This window comes from Xenopus laevis, chromosome 2L, assembly GCF_017654675.1.
Source record: "Xenopus laevis strain J_2021 chromosome 2L, Xenopus_laevis_v10.1, whole genome shotgun sequence".
Lineage (NCBI taxonomy): Eukaryota > Metazoa > Chordata > Amphibia > Anura > Pipidae > Xenopus > Xenopus laevis.
The window spans coordinates 115,219,462-115,242,759 of NC_054373.1; the positions used below are offsets into that span (position 1 = coordinate 115,219,462).

Here is a 23,298-nt window from a genome sequence, read left to right on the forward strand (position 1 = left end):
TCTTCTAGAACAATTGTAATTTATGTCTACTGGAAAGCATTTTCCTTCTTTTTTGCCAAAAACAAACATTGAGTTTGTGCTGCATTTCTTAGTATCTGTTTTCTTTTTGAAGACTCCATCATGCCATCTTCATAAATTGGCAATGGCATATATGTGGGATGGATTTTAGAAAGTGCTTCCTTGTGATAGTCAGAGCTCTAGAAAGTAGCCCTAGATCTGCTGGTGTGAGCCAAAAGGGGATTTTTTTCTCAAAATCCAGTAATGTTACATAGCAGCTCAAGGCCACTTCAGCCCTTTAGCAGTGCGGATCAGTGCCTCTGAAAATCTTCTTTTCTTTCAATTCCCAGCACAAGCTCTCTGCTGCTGTCAGCTAACTCAGCTACTTCATTCAGATTTTCATTGCATGGTATCTCAGAAACGATCACAATTTGCACCAGAATTTAATGATCCGTCCTGAAGCATCAGTTTATATGCCTGGCAAATTGAATTTTCTGTATGATGATTTATGATGAACTCTGAACTTCTGTCCAGAACACACTGGGGGTTATTTATAAACACTGGGCAAATTTGCACCTGGGCAGTAACCCATGACAGCCAATCAGATGCTTTCAGTGTTGAAACTGCAACTGATTGAAAAAAAGCTAATCACTGATTGGTTGCTATGGGTTACTGCCCAGGTGCAAATTTGCCCAATGTTTTTAAATGAGCCCCACTGTGCATGTGCACTGTCACTTAAAAATTGCCTAACATAATCCAATATGTTTGGACAACTTTGTAGACCTGGATCATTTCTGTTATAGGGATACTGAACCTTTAGGTTGGTGCATTGAGTTCAGTATATAAAATATGGCATTTTATCATATTCGTTTTAGGGTTTAGTTCTCCTTTAACAAAGACAAGGAAGGATAAAAGCTACAAATTAAAGAACAGGTAAAGTCCCAGTATAACATTACTTTATAATGTTGCCTTTAATTCATGCACAGCACATATGCAGAAAATGTTCCACTCTGCTGAACTCAAAAGGCAAACTTTTCTTTCTGGGGGCTGACCTTCTAGCTTTCCACCTTTCATCACATCTTGTACATGCCCAGATTGTCATCTATGCACCACGGGAACTCAAATCTAGGTTGTTGCAAATCACATGTCCTTTGCACTATCTTTGATCAGGAGGATACCAAAGCACAATCTGTTGGTGCCTGCTCAGCAGTCTTTGCATTATGGATAAGTACATTTTAATTTAGTTGCCCCTTAAATCAATGCAGATCTAGGTTTCATATTTCAGCAGAGTAATCTGTGACATTCTACCGGCAGAGGATCCAATAAACTAAGTATCTCTTCCAGGACAACAGCTGCTTTGGAATTATGTGGTCACCCTTATCTGAAGGTATTGTACCTGTAATCTGGCTGAGCAAAAAAGGTTGCTCCCTTGACAAGGGGACTCCTCAATTGACCCTTCGCCTTTAGATATCCCAACGAACCCCATTTTTACATACCGTAATGAAACACTGTAATGAGACATTTTATCAAATAAATAGGACCTTGCCAGCCTCACCCCAAGGCAATATTCAAAGCCAGAATTCCTTAAGAGATCACTACTATGCTCTGCCGCTCCTCACTATGTCATTGTATCCACCACTGAGTATTAGGCTGCCTCTACCTACAGAGAGGATGGCCCCAAACTCTGCTGCGAGCAGGAGCTGCATGAGAGAGGTTCAGCAGCCCTGCTGTCGGTCCGGAATCTGCAGTGTGTCGATGATAGGAAATCCAAGCAAGCTGTCACCTAGCACAAGCAGTAGTAGCGTCTGTATCAATCAATCCACCGTGCAGTCACAGGAGAGAACCTCCTTTTTCCCTCTTCTAAATTTACCTGTGCAGAACTCTGGCAATGTCCTACCACTGCTGTGACAAATAAAACTTAAAATAAGAGGCTGGTTAAAAAACCCAGCCTGAAGCAACTGCCAATTATGCTTCTAGAGGGAAAAAATTCCTCCTTGACCCAATGGCGATCGGAAACATTCCCTAGATCAAGCGTTTGACATTCATTAAAAATAAATAATAACATGCAAGCTCTCTCATGTTTATACTGTATAGCTATACTGAAGCAATACAAGAAATCATGCAGGAATACATCCACATTTGCTTATTAATAGATAATATGACAATATAAAGAGAAATTCCTGACATTTCACAAAATATGCAAAAAAGGGGAGGGTGGGAAGGATGTTTCTACCTACTCAGAAGATAAGGAAGTGAACTGCTTCTACCTCTGACATCACATCCCTGTCTTTTTCCTCCACCCCCAGCCTGGTATTTCCCTGCCTTAACTCATTCCTTCTCACCCACTTACAACTACATCTGATTTTTCAGTCTTTTGGCTGCTGGTCATTCGGATCCCTTATCATGCAGCCCCTGTGTTAAAAGCTCCGGGGATTTCCTTTTCAGTAAACTGCATGCAATAGTGTTTCAAAAGTGATATGTGAATTACTGGGCCCCAGAGCAAAACTCCCCTAAACTTTTATATTTTTTACACTGCTTTTCCCACTGGGCCACCTAGGCCCTCTGAACTGGGCAGCAGTAGCACGGTCTGCTTCGCACTATTCTTAAAGGGGTGGTTCACCTTTAATGTAACTTTTAGTATGTTATAGAATAGCCAATTCGAAGTAACTTTTCAATTTGTTTTCATTATATATGTTCTACAGTTTTTTAATTATTTGTATTCTTCTACTGACTCCTTCCAGCTTTCAAATGTGGGTAGCTGACCTCATCTAAAAATAAAAACTCCGTAAGGCTACAAATGTATTGTAATTTCTACTACTTTATTACATATATTTCTATTCAGGCCTCTCCTAGTCATATTCCAGTCTCTTATTCAAATCAATGCATGGTTTAATCAGTGTCATTTGGACCCTAGCAAACAGAATGCTGAAATAGCAAACTGGAGAGCTGCTAAACAAAAGCTAAATAACTGAAAAACCGCAAATAATAAAAAATTGAAATCAATTGCAAATTGTTTCAGAATATCCCTCACTACATCATACCAACAGTTAACTCATAGGCGAACAACCCCTTTAAGGAAACTTTATGCAAGCTGCCTATATATTTTATGAGGTTCAGTGTAAATTGGGAACAATAAGTACTTCGGAGTTTTCTGAACAAAGATCTTTAGTGAAGCAGTATTCAGTTGTATGAAATTAATCAAATGTGAAAAACTGGCTATGCAAAAATGTGGGTACCCCCTGTAATTTTGCTAATTTGAATGCATGTAACTGCTCAATACTGATTACTGGCAACACCAAATTGGTTGATTGAAAAGGTACAGTATTTAAGATGGCCAATTGCAAGACATGCTTCTGTTTGAAGAGAAACATGGGATCCTCAAAGCAACTCTCAAAAGATCTGAAAACAAAGATTGTTCAGTATCATGGTTTAGGGGAAGGCTACAAAAAGCTCTCAGAGGTTTATACTGTCAGTTTCAACTGTAAGGAATGTAATCAGGAAATGGAAGGCCACAGGTACAGGAGGATGATTGTGAGAATGCTAACAAACAACCCAAAGATCACATCCAAAGACCTGTATCTGTACATCGTTCTACAATTCAGTGCAATTTGCACAAAGACCATCTGTATGGCAGGATGATGAGAAAGAAGCCATTTCTGCACTCAGACGGTTGTATTCAAAAGCTCATTTAGACAAGCGTCCAGTGTTCTGGACCGATGAGACTAAAATGAAGTTATTTGGTCATAACAAAAAGCGTTTTGCATGGCAGAAGAAGAACACTGCATTCCAAGAAAAACACCTGCTACCTACTGTCAAATTTGGTGGAGGTTCCATCATGCTGTGGGGCTGTGTGGCTAGTTCAGGGACTGGGGCCCTTGTTAAAGTTGAGGGTTTATATTCAACCCAGTATCAACATATTTTTCAGGATAATGTTCAAGCATCAGTCACAAAGTTAATGTTACGCAGGGGTTGGATATTCCAACAAGACAATAACCTTAAACACACTTCGAAATCTACAAAGGCATTTATGCAGAGGGAGAAGTATAATATTCTGGAATGGCCTTCACAGTCCTGCCGACTTGAATATCATTGAAAATCTATGGGATGATTTAAAGCAGGCTGTCTATGCACGGCAGCCATCAAATTTAACTGAACTGGGGAGATTATATATAGATACCTCCAGAATCCAGACACTCATCAAAGGCTATAGAAGGTGTCTAGAGGCTGTTCTACCTCTGCTGCAGCCTGCAGCTTTTCTTCCAAACCCTGGTGAGCCTACCATACCTTTTACTGCTTGGATCTGTATGTATGAAAATTATATTATTGCTGCTGACCAAGGGAAGATTTCTGCTGCTAGAAAGCGTGCTTTACTTGTTCACTGCCTGGGAGCAGAGGGACAGTGTATATTCTATACATTACCATTACCCGATGAGACTTATAAAACTGCTCTAACTGCTATAAAGAACTTTTTTGTGCCAAGAATAAATGTGGCTGCTAAAAGATATAAATTCACCAACATGGACAACGTAATGGCGAATCCACAGAACAATTTGTAGCAGCTTTGAGAGAGCTGGTTGTTACCTGTGAGTTTGGTAACCTAACAGATAAAATGCTAAGAGACCAAATATTGGAAAAAATGAATTCACCATGCATTAGAGAGAGACTGCTCCTAGAGATTTAACCCTTGCAAAGGCTATTACAGTTGCTAGCCAAATTGAAACAGCAGTGGCAGAGGCTAAAACTCTCAGTCAGGGAACTGCTGGGAATGTACAGATTGTGAATTCAGCACTGAGGCCGAATAGGCAAAATACAGTGCTAAGGAAAGGGATTCACTGCAAAACCGTGCAGCAAGTATAAAAAAAAATACTGCTTCCGCTGTGTTTCAACACAACACACTGCAAATTATGCTACATGTCCTGCAAAAGCTGTACAGTGTCACAAATGCAAAAAAGTAGGACATTTTGCTAAGATCTGCCGTAGTTCTGCTAAAGATGTTCATGAAGTCACTACTACAAAAATCACAGTATTAAGTGTGGATAAAGCTGATACATTTATTCCAGACAAGTTTATATGCACTGTCAGTGTCAGTACTGCTTCTGCTGACAAGGGACACTCCATTAACCTGATGCTTGATACAGGTTCAGCTGTTTCTATACTACCAAAGGATGTTTTCTTGAAATACTTTGCAAAAGATCCACTTGTTGCACCTGCCCTGAAACTGGTCAGTTACTTAAAGGATCCAATCCCTGTGCTTGGCTGCTTGCCAGTGACTGTACAATTTGAATGAAATACTGCAAAATGTGACTTTTACATTGTGAATAAGGGTACTGCTATACTTGGAAGGGATCTCTTTGCTGCATTAAACCTACAATTAGTTGACAGTCTCATTACTACAGCACCAGTGCCTGCCACACAGCCAGTGTCTAAAATGTCACCACAAAGCAACATTTCACTGGGTTGTGCAAAGAACTTTGTACAAAAAATTAAGATAAGACCAGATGTAAAACCAGTATGCCAGAAATTAAGGCGATTGCTGTAATCTATAAGGGAGACTGTCTCACAGGAACTAAAGAAACTGGTAGAGCAAGATGTGATTGAAAAAACAGAATCCTCTGAACGGGTTTCACAAATTGTTGTTACAATGAAGAAAACTGGAGGTATTCGATTGTGTGTCAATCTGTGAACCTAATAAAGCAGTTGTTATGGATAATCATCCCTTGCCACACATAGAGGAGCAAAATTATTTTCTACTATTTTCAGCACTACATACAGCAAATCTTACTGGGAAATCTTGGAAAGTATTTACAAAAGAGTTCCTACATAATTACAGAGCAACGCGCCATGCAACAACCCAATCATCTCCAGCTGAATTATTACATGGCAGACAGATGCGCACTAAGTTACATGTTGCAGACATCAAACTTCCACAAAATACTATGCCTACAAAATTGTCTACTGCTGATATTGTCAAACGTCAACAAGCCAAATGCAAGGCTTATACGGACAGAAAATGTGTTGCAAGATAAGTGCACTTTCTATGCTCAACTACAGTAAGTATTGATGTAATATCTCTGTTCGGGTGCCCAAATTTATGCACCTGTCTAATTTTGTTATGATGCATATTGCATATTTTCTGTTAATCCAATAAACTTTATGTCACTGCTGGAATACTACTATTTCCATAAGGCATGTTATATATTAAAAGGAAGTTGATACTTTGAAAGCTCAGCCAATGATGAACAAAACTCCAAAGAATTAAGAGGGGTTCCCAAACTTTTTCATATGACTGTACTGTAGATATAAATTGACAGATATAGTGTACAGTATATATATATATATAATTCCACGGGTTGCCGTCACTCTCGATAAAGATAAATAAGGTCAATGAAATGTCTCTATTCACTGCAAAAATATCCACATTCACAGGTCTTGTAATTCACAAAGTACGTTAAGTAATTCACTAAGTTAAGTGTTAGGAAGGTCTCTCTGAGCAGGGCACAGAACAAGAAGGTTACCTGTCTGTGTTAAGGACTCCAAGAGGGGCTGGGGTGCTGCCTGCCATTGCAAGGAGCAGAGGGAGATGTGACCAGGTGACTAAGATTGAGTCTAAAGTGATTAAGGTGCTGCCAGAAGGTGAGCCAGGCCTGGAGCTGGTGAATTTGTGTCACTGGAGGGGGGGGAGTCAGCAGGGCTTTAGTGACAAGCCAGAATATTTAGTGTGGAAACCAACCTGTATGGTGAAAAACCCAGAGTGGTGTTGAATGTGTCCTGTTAAAATGCTAATGAACTGTGTTCCTTTATGGAAGTAACTTTATGTTTAAAGAGTTTTCCTGTATAAACTTGTTTTTGCCTGAAGATTTGATGTCCCTGTCTTTATACTGATCCTTTGCTTATCTGCCTATAATAGCTAATTTCCCCCAAGATTGCATGTACAGGCAGCCAGCTTATTTATATATATATATATATATATATATATATATATATATATATATATATATATATATATATATATATATATATATATATATATATATATTCTTTTCACAGTCTGTTGAGAGATGATCTAACATCTTATATATTGGGGAAAATCCAACTCACTCACTAGGATATTGTCACGTTCATATAGATAGCACGTCAGACAACTGTTTTTCTAAAGAAGGAAGTTCTATTAACAAATATAAGTGGTACATGAATGCTAGTTTCATCACTTGCTCTTACACCACTTACAGTAAAGAAGACTTACTACATAGGATATTGGTTTCTTTACAGAACTGATATGCGGCAACAGAAAAACAAGTTACAATGTCTTGGATTTGTTGGGTGCTTGTATTCTGCACTGCAAAATATACTGCAGCTACTGAAGCCATTCATTTTGGTAAGATAATATATAATGCTAATATTTCCAATTATGGAACAATACAGAGCTACAAAACATTGCTAGTATAATAAAACGGTATATATTTTGCATAAAAAATGCTCATCATATACCTCTCTAATCTGATTTTAGGCTTGAACTGCTTGAATAAGGAGCAAACCTATAGATACCAGGTTTTTGACAAGGAAAACGTTTTTATTCCATGTGGTCAGCCTTACCAAGAGCAGCATAGCGCTCCCGTGTGTGAAAACTGTATTCAGTGGTTCTTGGAAAAAGATGGGGAATTAAATGAGATTGGAATTAACAAACATGCAAACATTACAAAAAAGGGCAATACCCTTTTGTTTTCTCCAGCAGAAATCCATCATTCGGGAGTGTACATTTGCAAGTAAGTAAATACTAACTCTCGATGAAAATGTTAAGTTAAACTACAATAGAGAGTCACTCATGTTTTTATGTGTTTTTTCTTGCTATATAGGATGGACAATGTCTGTTTAAGGATAATCCTTGATGTCAGAACAAAGGATATTTGTTTGACATATGAACCAAGTAGTAAATATGTTTTATTAAATATAAAAAATACTATTTCATGCCCTTCGCAGAACTGTCACCATGGCCTGAACAAATCAGGAATTAAATGGTACAAGGTGAGCTATCAACCTATACATCTATATCAATCTATAAATGCTTCCACTGAATGTTTTCATATTTGCTGAACTGTACTTAATAGGCATCAGGGCTCATTTACAAATGCAAAGGGCTTGAATGAATGCAAAATAGTCTGATATCCATTGGTAGCCAGTGGTGGTATTTATACATGCTTATTTTGCAGTGGTCCATGGAGGAGTCCGCCCTCTCGATACCAGGTTCAAACGTGCCTGGGTGCAGTCTCCAATATATTAGAATATCTATCCCACAAACAAGGTCCGCACTCTTAGGTCTTAAACAAAAATAAAAAATGTTTTATTTACATGGAAGACTCTTCCATAGTTATATATATATATATATATATATATATTTTTAGCAACAGCTGCCATATGAATATGAATTTGATGTACAAATTTGGATGAAAGGATAGTCACTGAAACTCAAGTCTTCCACAGTAAGTCCTGTGTTTGTGTATAAGGTATTTTAGCCCATTTAATTGTGGGAAATATTCTATGTCCATCTTTATATACTTGAGTGACCATAAATGCACATGATATTCATATTCTCATTCAGGATATCAGGGGGAATTTAAGCAAGATAACTATTCTTTAGCTAAGAACAGCATAATTCAGTGACAGGTTCTAAGAACACCCAGTGCTAATTTCAAGAGAATGTGTGGGACCAAAGGGGTGGAGAATCTCAAACAGGTGAATTCCAAACTTTAGAATAGTAATTGGGGGAAAAAAGACAAACAATGTAAAAAAAATAAGGCCAAATACAAATAACGTTTGTAATCACAGTGTCTACATTATAATAAACAGTCATTTTAAGGCAAAATATAGGTGGCCATATGTGGCCAGATCTGCATATTTGGGAGGTTGTTAAATGAGCATATCTCAACCAGATTTCGACACCCATATGATGGGCAAAATCAGGCTGATCTGATCCTTGACCCTAAGGCAGGTGATCAGATCATCCATTTGGCCTAGCCATTGGGAATTTCCAAACATGTCCGATTGATATCTGCCAGATTTTCAGCCAGATATCAGATGGGCAGGTCCATAAGTGGGCCCCAAACATGAGCAGATAAGCTGCTGCTTTGGTCTGAAGGGGCCGAAATAGCAGCTTAAAGGAACAGTAACGTCAAAAAATAAAAGTGTTTTAAAGTAATGAAAATATAATGCAGTATTGCCCTGCACTGGTAAAACTGCTGTGTTTGCTTCAGAAACACTACTATTGTTTATATAAATAAGCTGCTGTGTAGCAATGGGGGCAGCCATTCAAAGGAGAAAAGGCTCAGGTTACACAGCAGATAGCAGATAAGCTCTGTCTGTCTAATGGTGTTATCTGTTATCCATTAGTTAACCTGTGCCATATAGCCATTTTTCAATTGCTGCCATTGCTCCACAGCAGCTTGTTTATATGAACTATAGTAGAGTTTCTGAAGCAAACACAGCAGTTTTACCAGTGCAGGGCAACACTACATGATATTTTCATTACTTTAAAACACTTACATTTTTTGGTGTTACTGTTCCTTTAAACATCACCATGTACAGTATGGCCACTATGACCCTATACCCTAAAATAGGCATACTAGCCCTAAAAAATTGCACAGGAATCGATAATCCAACAGAATTGCAAATTATGTATAAATAATTCTTAAATGTGAAACATAAGTGGGACAAGCAGTGATTTCTAAATCAATTAACTGACTGCTGATGCAATCAACACTAATGTGTGTAAGTGGGAATGTTCTCTGTAAAGTAACATGCAATATGTCGGTGCTATATCAGACAGAAATAAAATTGTGTTTCCTAATTTTTTTGAAAATGTTTTTTTCAATAAGAATGGAAAAAAAATCATCGAGAAGCCAACAAGAACAGGTTTAAAATTAACTGGTAATGGAGTTGTCATCACAGAAACCTATTCAGCTGATAGAGGCCTCTACACTTGTGATTATTCTCTGTACCTGAATGGAAGTTTGTGGACAGTGAGAGCAACTGTTGATGTTGAAGTTGCTGGTAAGTGTGGTGATGTACAATTCTGCACAAGATTTAGCTACACTGACATTTGCCTTTTATAACGTTATATGTGTATTTAAAATAACCATGATGGGTACATTTTATTTAGACAGATGAGTGATCTATTATCTGAAAATATGAAAACATATTATTCAATAAAGAGGTTGTTCACCTTTCAGTTAACTTTAAGCATGATTTAGAAAGTGATATTCTGAGACATTTTCTATTATGTTGTGATTTTTCAATTATTTAGCTTTTTATTCAGTAGGTTTCCTGTTTGCAATTTCAGCAAACTGGTTGTTAGGGTACAAATCACCCTAGCTACCATGCATTGATTTGAATTAGAGACTGGAAAATAAACAAGAGAGGGCCTGAATAGAAAGATGAGTAATAAAAAGTTTGGCATTTGTTTTTTAGATGGGAAAGCTGAAAATAGTCAGAAGAAAAGGGCAAATAATTAAAAAAAACTATAATAAATAAATAATGAAGACCAATTGAAAATTTTGCTTATTCTATGACATACTAGAAGTTAACTTAAGGTGAACCATCCCTTTAAAGGAGAAGGAAAGGTTAAACCTATTTATCAAAAGTTCTATATAAATACACCAGTAAACCCTCAGTAATGCTGCTCTGAGTCCTCTGTCAAAATAAACATTGCATTTATTTCCTTCTATTTTGTACACATGGGTTTCTGTTTCAGACTTTCTGTTTTCAGTATAAACCTCCATGGCATGGGCTTGAGCATGGCCAGTTTGCTCCCCCTCCCCCCCCACTGTAATCTGAGCCCAGAGCCATGAGTGAGCAGGGAGAGACTCAGGCAGGAAGTGATGACACACCAAGCTAATATGGCAGCTGCTATCCTAAACAACCAGATAGAGCTTCTAGAGCTGTCTATTCTGGTATGGAAAAGCATTCTACAGAATAAATATAGCGTTCTAGCACTATTATAAATAATCTATTGGCAATAAGACTTAATCAGCAGAGTATTGTTTAAACAACTAATTCTTCATTTATTACTGACCTGTATTTTTCTTTAACAAGATGCAGTAATTGAGCTCATTTATGAATTCCCCTGCTGCAAGTGCTAGATCACTAAGGGGTGCTAAATCTTTGTACCTAGTCACAGAGCACTTGCTGCCGAGGATATCTGTGCTAGCTGTGCCTTGCAGGGTTATAGAGATTCAAGTACCAGTGGTTTTGAGGCATAGAAGGATAAGGGATGGGAAACAGTACCAAGCACACACAGAAACCTGATGAATTTTTCTTCAAAGAAATTCATAACTAGCCATCCATCAGGCAGACCATTTGCACCATGAATTTTGCCAACGGTGTATATTGCCCCTATTGCACCTTCCACTATCACAAGGAATATTTGCACCTCTAGTATGAGTGCAAAGTTTTGTGCCTGACTGTGAATGGCATGCTGTCTGGTGCACATGGATAGCAGACTAAAAGAGTGCAAAAAAACAGGTGCTAAGTCCCATGGTCACAGTTCCTTTCTGCTCTTTTGCTCAGCCACTTGTTTGTAGAAGTTTTTTCAAATCTCATATGGTCAAGTTGGTTTATGGCTGTTCCCTTAGATGCCCCTTTCCTGAGCATCATTTATAAAGCATATCTAGTGCTCTGAATTAATACCAGCTCAGTCATGCCATTAGCATGAAATACACATTGCACATGAGTCTACCAGTATACAGTGCATGTGCATTCTACAACAAACAACAAAAGGTTAGAAATGTTTCCCTGTAGCCAGTGCTCGGAACAGCTGCCAGTTAACTAATCTTAGGGGACAACTCTCAATATACAGTCAGTATACAGTACATCATTTAAAATTCATGATGCGAGATTATTTAGTGAATAATTCAGATTGTCATGATATTACAACACAAAAACAAGGAATTCTGCATCAGAAATGTTTAAAAGAGCCATAAAAAAAGAGATCCAAAATGGGACGCTGCTGCGGGCAATTCTAAAGGCATTTCTACCGTGGGGATGCTGGATACCAGGGCTGTATATAAAATATAGCATTTTCCCAGTGGATTTGTGTATTGTGTTGGCAGGGACACCAATGTAGCAGCATCTTCTGATAGACGTTATACTTGATTTTTAATAAAGAGTTATACTACAGTAGGTACTTGCACCCAAAACCAGTCCTTGCTCTTGGATGCCAGATGTGCCCAGGGGATATTTTCAGAAGAATTGTGTTTAAGTGTGTCACTTGACATCTCAAAGATGCCAGTGGATCCAGGGTGCCCACTCCTCCCTGCATGAAAACGCTTGATGTGCCTGAAGAATAAGGCATACATTTAACTTAATAATCTCTATAATCTATTTCAAACCAAACATAATAAGAATATTATACATTTGAACAAAAGGAATACATCAAGACGATGCATATAGGACTAGCTAAATAAAATGTGTTTGTGTTGTTTGTTCTATATCTGACAAAATGAAAAATGTACATTTCAGAAAAAAAAATGTACAGATTTAAGACTAAATTGCACTCAGAGCGCTTCACTTTCCAAAGTCGCCCGAAGTTGCCTCACAAGGAATGAAGCATTCCGAGTGCCATCCTGCCATAGATTTTGGCGATTTATTAGTAACCGGATGACTAAATCTCCCTGAATTTTAGCGTGTGCCCTTACCGTAAAACTGCAAGCATGTTCAAAGCTTGTTTATTTAGATGCATTCTCTAAATGGCAAATATTGTATATAGATGTACTTATACACCTGCAATATTTACAGGTATTGGATCAAATATATGGAATGCTTCCAGATAACATTTAAACATCAAATAAACCCAATAGGGTTATTTTGCCACCAATATGGATTCATGCAGCTTAAGGTCCCCATACATGGATAGATCCGCTCGTTTGGCGATGTCGCCAAACGAGCGGATCTCCCTCCGATATGCCCACCTTGAGGTGGGCAATATCAGGCAGATCCGATCGTGGGCCCTAGGGCCCAACGATCGGATCCTAGCATTCGGCAAACGGGCGGTCGGATCGCGGGACCGCATCAACGAACAGATGCGGCCGCGATCCGACGGGATTTTTAAACCCATCCGATCGAGATCTGGCCGACTTTCGGCCAGATCTCGATCGGGGAAGCCCGTCGTGGGCCCCCATACACGGGCCAATAAGCTGCCGACACAGTCTGTCGGCAGCTTTTATCGGCCCGTGTATGGCCACCTTTAGTTACCACCAAGTAGAAGGTGCTGTTTTATTTAAATAAATAAATAACATAAAAAGAAAATTGAATTATTTGCTTAACATGGACTGTGGGATGTGGCTTTCCCATAATTCAGAGCTTTCTGGATATAAGGTTTCTGGATAGGAGATCCTCTAACAGAACTAATCTATGCTGTATATTTGTGCTAAAATTTTTTAGAAGAAACTTTGATTGAGCAAGAGCTGTCACTCCAGAAATTATTAATTATTATTATTATTAATTTCTTTCTTTTTAAGCAAAAGAGACTGAGAAAAAGCCTGAAATATTGCATCCAAAAGATGGAGACCATGTTGAAGCTGAGCTTGGTAAGGATACACTTTTCTTCATCTTTAGATGCTATTTTTACAGCTATTGCATGTTTATATTTCTGCTCTTGAGGGAGTATGGAGTGTTAACACTGATAAGCCTTTATACTCCTGTGACTATAGAATACACATGAAGCATAAATACATATGTGATATTTTAAATACAATAATCCAAATAAATGTTATGTCGCTGAATAATAGCTTACCTGCTGCCTAAAAACATGGAGCAAATGTAATATGTACAATGTCCATTCATGGCTAAATCTGACACTTTGTTACAAGACATTAAGGGGCAAATTTATCATACTGTTGGTGACCAAATACACCACACATTGCCAGGCATCGATGCATAAAAAATCGTATCAAGTGGTGTATGGATTGTACTGTATGTAGGGCCCTATAGGGATACAGGCCCTATAGAGTTAATCTTTTCACCATTTCCTTGGGTTATTGGGTAGAATCCCTGTTACAGAATAACCTTTATAGTGATAGACTGAGAGATTTGATGACACTGCTCTGACTCACTCCTATATAGTGTGTGCAGGGAGTGGCCTCTTCCTCTTTTGCCTCTGGATGTGATTCCAGCTGGATGTGCTCAGGGGGACTGAGTGCAATAGGCCCAGAAGAAGGCATGTGTCCAAGTCGGGGACCAGGTAACCCCGTGAATGAGGAACAGATATACTAGGGCAGACTTGTCATAGTCTCTCTAGGAGAGAAAGGTAGATAGGATAGAGAGAAAGAGCAGCTGAAGCTCCAACAAGGATTTGCAGTAAGGCAGTAGCTTCCCAAAGGCTGTGTGTTGCCTCCAGTCAGGGACCTCAGTGAAGAGGGACTGTAGGGTAGAAGCTGCTTTCCTGACAACTTCCAGGAGGGAAAGGTTGTACTGCAATTGCCTTTGTACTCTCTGTGTGAGCCTGCCTTTGATCTGTGTGAACTCTCAATATGCTGTTTTCCTCAACTCCTGCGTGAGTACTGAAACCTGTGGTCATTTACCCTTTTGGCATAATAAACCATTCCTGATTGTTATGAACCTCCTGGCACCCAAGTTGTTTTTGTGTGCACAGTAGCCTGGGGGGGATGTAGTTGCACTACACCATAGAGGGAACACTTCCACTTAGCGAAGGCCCTGCCCTGGGTGTAAGTCACGTGTAACCCATGCTCTAGTGTTCTAGCTGGTGAATTAACCCAGAGTGGCCCAAATAGGTGTTACATGTACCTTGGTGTAAAAATCTGGTGCATAGTAGTAAGTAAGCAGCCACTTGAAAATGCTATGGGAAAATACAGTGCTCATGCATTGTGGTTTATCACAATTTTTTTTTCAGAGCGACTTCCTCTGGAACTTTCTTGCCGCTTCAGTTTTCCCTATTGACTTACGCAAGGTCTGAAGTGGTGTAAAATAACAGCATCAAATCTAGCATTTGGGCATCAAAAAGTGATAACTTTGCCATTTATTTTTCCAGCATTAATCGTCTTAAACAGCATGATAAATAGGCTCCTTAGACTGAGAGGGATATCGGTTCCATGGTGCATATTATGGGACAGGGGTCTCCATCTTCTGGTGTCTCTGAATATGTGGCACTAAATCTTTGTTACTGTGCCTTTATCTATTGCAAAACATTCCCCTTCTGCATTGTAAAAGTGTACACCACTGTTTATATACTAACAATAACAATAAATAGTAGTAATAATTATAATAATAATAACAATACATATATGCAAACTGCAAAAAGTTATATAGACCAGCAGTACCTTTCTAACCAATTATTACTGCAACATAACCTTCAGTATTACCTAAAAACGAATTATAGTTCACCATTTAATAATAGTATTTGATGACACTACCTATCTTTAGCTCTAATAACTGACCAATACAAGAATATACAGACCAAAAACTTTTGTAGTTCTGAAAATCATAATATAATGTTAATGTGTGTGGTGTTATTTTAAAAACATTTTTTTTTCATGTAGGAAAACCTCTGAAACTAGAGTGCAGAGTTGTTTTCGGCTATGAAAGGTATTTGAACGCTGGCATTGACTGGATAAAGCTGCATCCTGGTTCTAAAGAAGAGAAGCTCGAACGGACGCACCTTGAGTAAGAACCAGAGTACAAGACAGGGTTAGCCTCAGTTACTCCATCATCTGACAGGAAACAAAAGAATTGCCCAAGCATTGCTCTTTTGCCTTTCTCTGCTACATCTGTGTAATCAGTTTATCACCACAGTCTCAACCCTGTTACACAAAAACACTATCTAATATCTTTATGGAAGCAGTACATGCTGTATTTGAGAAAAATAATTTACACTAATAGTTTATAAGACATGCAGTCACTGTACTGGATTCTGCATCAGAGTGATTAATATAAACTGTTTTAATGGAGACGGCTTCTGACCTGGGCCAAAACATTTTCTTTCACCGTGTAATGCTTTGGAAGAGTAAAGGACAATGTCACACTCACAACTTTTATGCAGAACTGAAGACAGCGACTGCACACACAAAAGATTTTAGGCTGGGGAACTTATCCCATTTATGTTGTCAGTGTAACCACAATTATCATGGTTTCGGGGGGCATGGCACTCCCTTCCTTTGTTATCCTGATCATCTTCTATTCTGCATGCAATTTGGGAAGTTGCCATATGTTTAGGAGACCAGGCACCACCCTATCACAATTTATTACCAAAGGGGTTTGTGCAACTGGGATCCGATCTGGAGCTATGATTGACACTCACAACTTGTTCACCCAGCTGCGTTCAAAATATAAAAATACATCTTCAATGAACAGCTGGAGCAATTAAATGAGACTGAAATCTTTTGTAATCTTTTAATTTTGCTCACTATCTCAATTAATTTCTCCTAAATTAACTCAAATGTGGGAAGCTATCTATTTATAGACTCTACAGGCATATGCTTAAGAGACAAATTATAAACACCGAACACTAGTGTTTTAATGGAAAAACAATTTTACTTTATAAACTGGCTGGCTCAAGAACTAGACTTTATTAGAATAAATAAAATGCTGACTTGGGGAACATTTTAAATGCAAGCATATTTTAATTTAAGAGAAAATTATTGACTGAATGGTTGACATAGAAATTACATTTTCAGTAGGGATGGGCGAATTTGAGCCATGTTGCTTTGCTAAAAATCTGCTGCGAGCGAAATGTCGACGACGCCCATTAAAGTCTATGGGCGTCTAAAAAATTTTTTGTTGCGCATCTTTTTTTTTGGACGCACATCATACACGTCTATGGGCGTCATTTCCGTGGCGAAACAAGGTGAAAAAATTCGCCCATCCCTAATTTTCAGGCGTAACTGCTTTATCTGTTTTATGTACCTACTGTATCTCTATTAACAGATATTCTGGCACTAAACTCATTCTGTTTTAATTGGTTCTGGAATCATTTCCTTTAATAATATCCTATTTTGTAATAAATGTAACTTCTTTCTGTTTGGTCCTGTCCTCATTCATACCACCCCTTTTAAAGGGACCATACTATCCTAAACTTGAACGGATTTTCTATTTTTCCAAGTTGCTATTTTATCCCATTATATACTATACTATACTATACTATCATGTGATTAACAAAATGTCATATTCGGTCAAGCTTATGTTAAATACAAAAAAGCCATTGAGAAATAATGGAATATTCTTAATAAATAGCCTGACCTGAAATATTCTTTTTTTTTTAAAGGGCTCCTAAACAAGTTGTTGAAGGAACTGGAACAACATACATTCTAACAAGCACGTTGCATAAAGTGTCTATAGATGACTTTAATTCCACATTCCTTTGCCGCGTAAGGAATTTCGTAGGCACCGCTACAAGTGTGGTCAAACTAATAAGAAAAAAAACAGGTAAAGGCAAAAAACGTAACAAAAGAAAAAAAACAGGTAAAGGCAAAAAACGTAACAAAATTGTAACAAACAGATCTATTCTTTGTTTTCCATTATGTGTTCAAAACAAAAAGAAGAGTAAGAAGGAGGAAAAAAAGCAAAAAATATGATTTAGTGAGTATATATACAGGTACAAATGTGGACAGTTATCCTTTATGAATATTTTCTGGTGTTTCAACTGAATACATGAAAAAGGTATAAAAATATGCCCCTAAGCACCAGACAGTCCCTGGATCTACACAACTGACTGATTTGCTTACATTAAAATGGCTGTTCATGTAAGCAAACTACAGGTATGGAATCCGTTATCCAGAAGCCAATGAGAGTCCCACAGAGTCCGTTTTAAACAAATAACTCACATTTTTAAAAATGATTTCCTTTTTCTCTGTAATAATAGATCAGTACCTTGTACTTGATCCAAACTAAGATATAATTAATCCTTATAGGAAGCAGAACAAACCTATTGGGCTTATTTAAAAATTAATTTTTAATAGACAATGTATGGAGATACAAATTACTCAAAGACCCCTTATCCGGAAAACCCCAGGTCCCAAGCATTCTGGATAACAAGTCCCATACCTGTATCAGCCTTACTAAAGACATTAAAACCAAAAGTCATTTTTCCACAATGCTAAACTATTACAGATTGGTCACCTGACCAAAAGCATGTTGCAGCTTTAATAATACATATATATACCGATATACAGTATATGAATTACAATAGCAGCAATAACTCCTTTAACTATAGTTTTGCATTCGTATCTGTGATGGGCTAATCTGACCCCTTTCGCTTTGCTGAAAATTTGCCAAATGCATTGAAGCAACTTTTTTTCTTTACTGTATGAAGTTTCACTGCAAAACATGGCAAAATAATTTGCTCATTACTATACAAGCACTCGACATATCAAGTAATTTTAAACACTTTCTCTGACGTTTCCTTAAAAAATATATGTACAAACTTAAAATAAAATACTTATAATCTAATTTGCTGATTGTTTGCCATGGGCAACATCTCCAGAAATCTCTCCAGATGTGTAACTCCAATGTTAGTAAACATACCCCTAAATTTGCCCAGGAGCAGTAACCAATAACATGTTTGCTTTTAAACATTTGACCAGTAAATGCTACCTGCTGATTGGTTGCTATAGATTACTGCCCCTGGGCAAACATAGAGCCTTTAATTACATAACCCTCTTAATGGCCAATTCAAATGTAAAAAATCTGAATTGAACAGGAAATGTATATATATATTTAGTATGCTGTCTCAATTAAGATCTATATATTGACCTGTGTTATTTCTTTTAACAGATGTTGTGTTCCTGGTATATATATTATGTGTGTCTGTATTATTACTACTTATACTACTGATAGGGAGTGGACTGATATATCTACATTGGACGGAAATAGTATTGCTATACAGAAACTACTTATCTAAGGATGAAACTCTTGGGGGTGAGTAATGAGATACAGTGTAGAAAGGTAAATACTATCTACTACTACGACCATAAAATATTTAATATTATTTAAGGCGCAATATTAGCATAACATTTATAGTAGTGGTTTTAACTGCATGAGCCAAGTAGAATGGAACTGTGTGAACTGAATACAAGATACTTACCAGGAAAGGGTCAAAACCTGAAACACTATTTAAAATGGTGAACAACATCTTGCAGATTATTTTGGCAACATTGCAAATTTTTTTAAAAAAAAAAATTAACAGATTGGTTTAGATTGTATTGTCATTTTAGTATTATAGTTATAATTACAATAGTAATTGCTAGCAATATTTCTATGTATACGAAATTAATTGTGGTTGGTTAATACCAATCATGCTATTTTATTATCACTGAACTCACTAATAATTAGTGTCAGACTGGGACACCAGGGGCCCACCCAAAAACCTTAGAACAAGGGCCCACTCTCAGTACTATTAGTCTTCCTCTCCTTATCCTAGTCTCTTTTCTTTACATACCATAATCTATTATTCCATCTATTTGACCTCTTTGTTCTCATAGAAATAGGCAATGGTCATGAAATAGGCCAAATGTTTAGCTGCATGAGTGACCACTGACACCTGAGCCCACCAAGAGTTTTACTGGATCTCGGTCAGCTAGTCCGAAACTGCTAATAATCCATTTATATGTATCATTCCTCTGTAGTTCAAAACTTACATTGCATTGCACAAACGAGACAATAAAGTGGTAGGTGGCTTTAATTTTGGTATCGGTAGGCCATCATTTTGGCACTTTTTTCAGTTTTCAATTTTTCAAAATGTATGAATGTGATAATAGGAAAAAAAATTCAACACATCCATCAAGGATTGTAAATGTTTCCTTTTTCATAATTTTTTTCATAATGTATTTGGCTGCTTTGAGAAATTGAACATCCCTTCTATTCAATGGGGCGTTAGATTTCAGTGGCAGCACTGAACTCAAACTGTTTTCTTAATCATTAAACTCATTTTAGGGAGGAAAATAACTATTACTTACAGTAATTTGCCATTAACAAACCTTCAGCACCCTGCACTGTTATTATCATCACCAATATACTAACATATAGTTATAAAAAAGAATGCATATCACAAAACAGCTTTACCTTTTCATGTGTCCTTTCCCTTTAATATTTTCAGACGTAACTTTCATGAATGCTTTGATTATATCCTCCAAATCTTATGATTCTCTTCCTTTAGATGACAAAGAGTTTGATGCCTTTGTTTCATACGCAAAGCACGATTCTGACTCTCAAGAAGAAACTTTTGAAGATAGTTATGGCGAAGAAGTATTTGCAACACAATTCCTCCCTAGTGTGCTGGAGGATAAATATAATTTCAAACTTTGTCTCTTAGAAAGAGATATTCTTCCTGGAGGAGGTGAGATGGTCTTTTCTATATAACTTAATTACATTTTAATCCTAATGGGAACCTGTAGCTAGAATGTGTTATAAAAATACAGTGGTCTTATGAAAGCAATATTTCTTTCTAAGCTTAGTGGGGAACAATGCAGATTATTTTTAAGAACTCAAGCTCTGTAAAGTCCACTTTAAAGGTTAGCACATTTGATTTGGTATATGACACAATTGTATTTGTCTTCAATAAACTTCTTGTTACTGAAGTCTCTGTTGAATATCCCCCTTAGCTTATGTCGAAGATGTTGTGAAGATTATTAAAAGAAGCAGAAGAGTCATTGTCATACTATCTCAACGATACATCACAAGTCCAAGTGTATTTGAATTGCAAGCAGCTGTTACCTGCAGTTTGGAAGAGGAACCTATAAAACTGATCCTGGTTAAGTTTTCGCCTTTCAAAGAGCCAGAATCTTTGCCCCATATTGTCAAGAAAGCTCTGAATGCTCTTCCTAGACTAGAGTGGAAAGGAAAGTTAGATTCTAGTGCTTCCATAGACACCAAGTTCTGGAACAAAGTCCGATACCATATGCCAGTGAAGAACAACAAGAAGCAGAAGAAAATGGGTTCCTTACTAAAATAAAAATGTCCCAAAATAAATGTAATAAATATGAAATTTATAGTATTTTCTTGCATTGATTTCTAATAGTTTGGTATAGTTTTTAACTTGATTGTGTTGACTGTAATATTTGTATACTATTTATGTAAGTAAAGGACATACAATGGATCTTCTTCAGATTTTCTGTCTACTTCATTAGTAGTTACAGTTACTAAAGGCGGTATTGTGTAGTAAAACATTATATGGCTGCACCTAAAAAAATGTGTTTGGGCAATGTCCAAAATACAGCAAAAACATGGAACAGTATTTTATCTTCCCCTAATATCCAAAAATATACTACCAGTCGAGTGAATGATGCACATTGGGAATGTTCTACAGGAGTAAATTAAAGGCTCATGCATAACCAATATTACGGGCCAGATTTATCAAGGGTTGAATTTCGAAGTGATAAATACTTTGAAATTCAACCATAAGATGGCTTTACTTCGAATATCGAAGTCAAAGTTTTTTTCACCGAATTTGACCGTTTTGCAGTCAAAGTAAAATCGTTCAATCGAACGATGAAATCCTTTGAATCGAACGTTTCGAAGGATTTCATCCATCGGTCGAACGATTTTTCTTCGACTTCAATAAACTTAGAAAACGTCTCTAGAAGGTCCCCTTAGGCTAACATAGCACTTCGGCAGGTTTGATTTGGCGAAGTATTGAAGTCGAAGGTTTTTTGAAGGGACAGTACTTTGATTATCGAATGGTCGAATATTCTAATGATTTTACTTCGAATCGAAGTCAAAGTCGTAGTCGTATTATCCTATTCGATGGTCGTAGTATCCAAAAAATTACTTTGAATTTCGATTTTTTTTACTTCGAAAATTCGCTCGAATTCACTTCAACCCTTGATAAATCTGCCCCAAAGTGTAAATTATATTTAGTGAAGTCAAAGAACTAAGAGCAGTCTAATTTGAAGAATTTGTTGACAGAATACCATCAATCCAGGCACTCATTTTAATAAATTGGCTTGCAATGCTGTGTTTCCACTGTATACTTAAAGGAGAATGAAAGCCTAACTAAATAAGTAGAATTGTTGCACATTATGTTTTGGGCTTCTATACCAGCTTAAGGCTACCACAGCCCTTTAGCGATGAGGATCTGTACATCAAAATGCCCCCAGTAGCTCCCCATCTTCTTTTTTGCTGATTTTTCACATGCTCTGTGCTACTGTCTGCAACGGTCGGCACCCAACACCAGAACAAACACCAAGCACCCTTGTCTCGTGCTTCGCCAGTAGTGTGACCGCCTTTGGGCCTCGGGAGGAGCCCTCGGCTTACTTGGATGCCACCTGGAATTAAATGAGAGGTGCAAGATGAGAGTTCTGGATAGGCAGAGTTGCACAACTGTAGAGCAAAGTCTTTGGACAGAAGGTCGTAGTACAAGGCGTGAGGCAGTAGTCAGATCAGGCTGGGTCGAGACAGGCAGAAAATCAGCGTAACAATTCAGGCCGGGTCTGGGCAGGCAGCGTTCAAAGCGAGGTCAGGCAGGCAAGGGTCAAAACCGGGAGATCAATCAGAAGGGATGAGGCAGAATCGGAGTCAAATAACAGGCAAGGGTCAGGTTCCAGAGTACAGAGTAGTAAAACAGCCAGGCAAGGTCAAACACAGGAATCAACAGACAAGAAGCTAAATAGCACAAAGTACAAGGCCCGAGGAACAAACCTATCACGGGCAACATTAGATTAACGAATACCCCTTTAAATATTTGAATTTGGCGTCATTTAAATGGCGAGAATGCGCACGGCGCGCGCACTAGGAAGGAAGCCGGCAGGAGGAGCGGCGCAGCGGGAGTCCCCGCCGCACCACTAGACCACCAGGGTAAGCGTTCCTGACACTGTCACTTACTGAGCTAGGGTAGAACTATACTATACTATACTATATATATAGAATGCAAATGTCAGACTTAAATAATCAGCCCTGTAGCTTTATCTGAGAGGCAAATCTAATTTTCTGCTTGATCATTTGTGATAACCCCTAAGTTTAGCTTCTCAACAGCTGCCTAGAGCAATGATGTGCAGCATCACTGTCACTCCTAACAAAATCCTATGCACAACTGTAAATAACCGGGTCATTACGGTTATAGAGATGCTGAACCTTTAGGTTGGTTCAGTAAGTTCAGTGTATAAAATATGGCATATCTAGCCATATTCAGTTTTAGGGCTTAGTTCTCCTAAGAGGTTTTACATGTAGCTGCAATTATTTATATAGGGGGTATTCATTTCAGGATCACATTCTACATCTTGAAAATTGTGAATGGCCTGGTAACCATTACTGTTGAAAGATTTTAGCATAAGGTAGGAAACAGTATAAATATTGTCAGGTGTACAG

At 37.8% G+C, this 23,298-nt stretch overlaps 1 protein-coding gene across 1 annotated transcript in view; it reads left to right on the forward strand.

Moving 5' to 3' along the window:
• Window positions 1-21,091, forward strand: part of il18rap.L (interleukin 18 receptor accessory protein L homeolog) — a 31,657-nt gene extending 10,566 nt beyond the window's left edge. Inside the window, exons 2-11 of the mRNA XM_018247078.2 lie at window positions 7,267-7,372; window positions 7,505-7,760; window positions 7,851-8,019; window positions 9,867-10,041; window positions 13,506-13,574; window positions 15,543-15,666; window positions 17,264-17,424; window positions 18,772-18,915; window positions 20,153-20,332; window positions 20,598-21,091. Of these exons, the coding sequence (XP_018102567.1) occupies window positions 7,300-7,372; window positions 7,505-7,760; window positions 7,851-8,019; window positions 9,867-10,041; window positions 13,506-13,574; window positions 15,543-15,666; window positions 17,264-17,424; window positions 18,772-18,915; window positions 20,153-20,332; window positions 20,598-20,947 (1,701 nt within the window). The 5' untranslated portion in view covers window positions 7,267-7,299 and the 3' untranslated portion in view covers window positions 20,948-21,091. The remainder of the gene's footprint in view (window positions 1-7,266; window positions 7,373-7,504; window positions 7,761-7,850; window positions 8,020-9,866; window positions 10,042-13,505; window positions 13,575-15,542; window positions 15,667-17,263; window positions 17,425-18,771; window positions 18,916-20,152; window positions 20,333-20,597) is intronic.
• The last annotated feature ends 2,207 nt before the right edge of the window (window positions 21,092-23,298 follow it).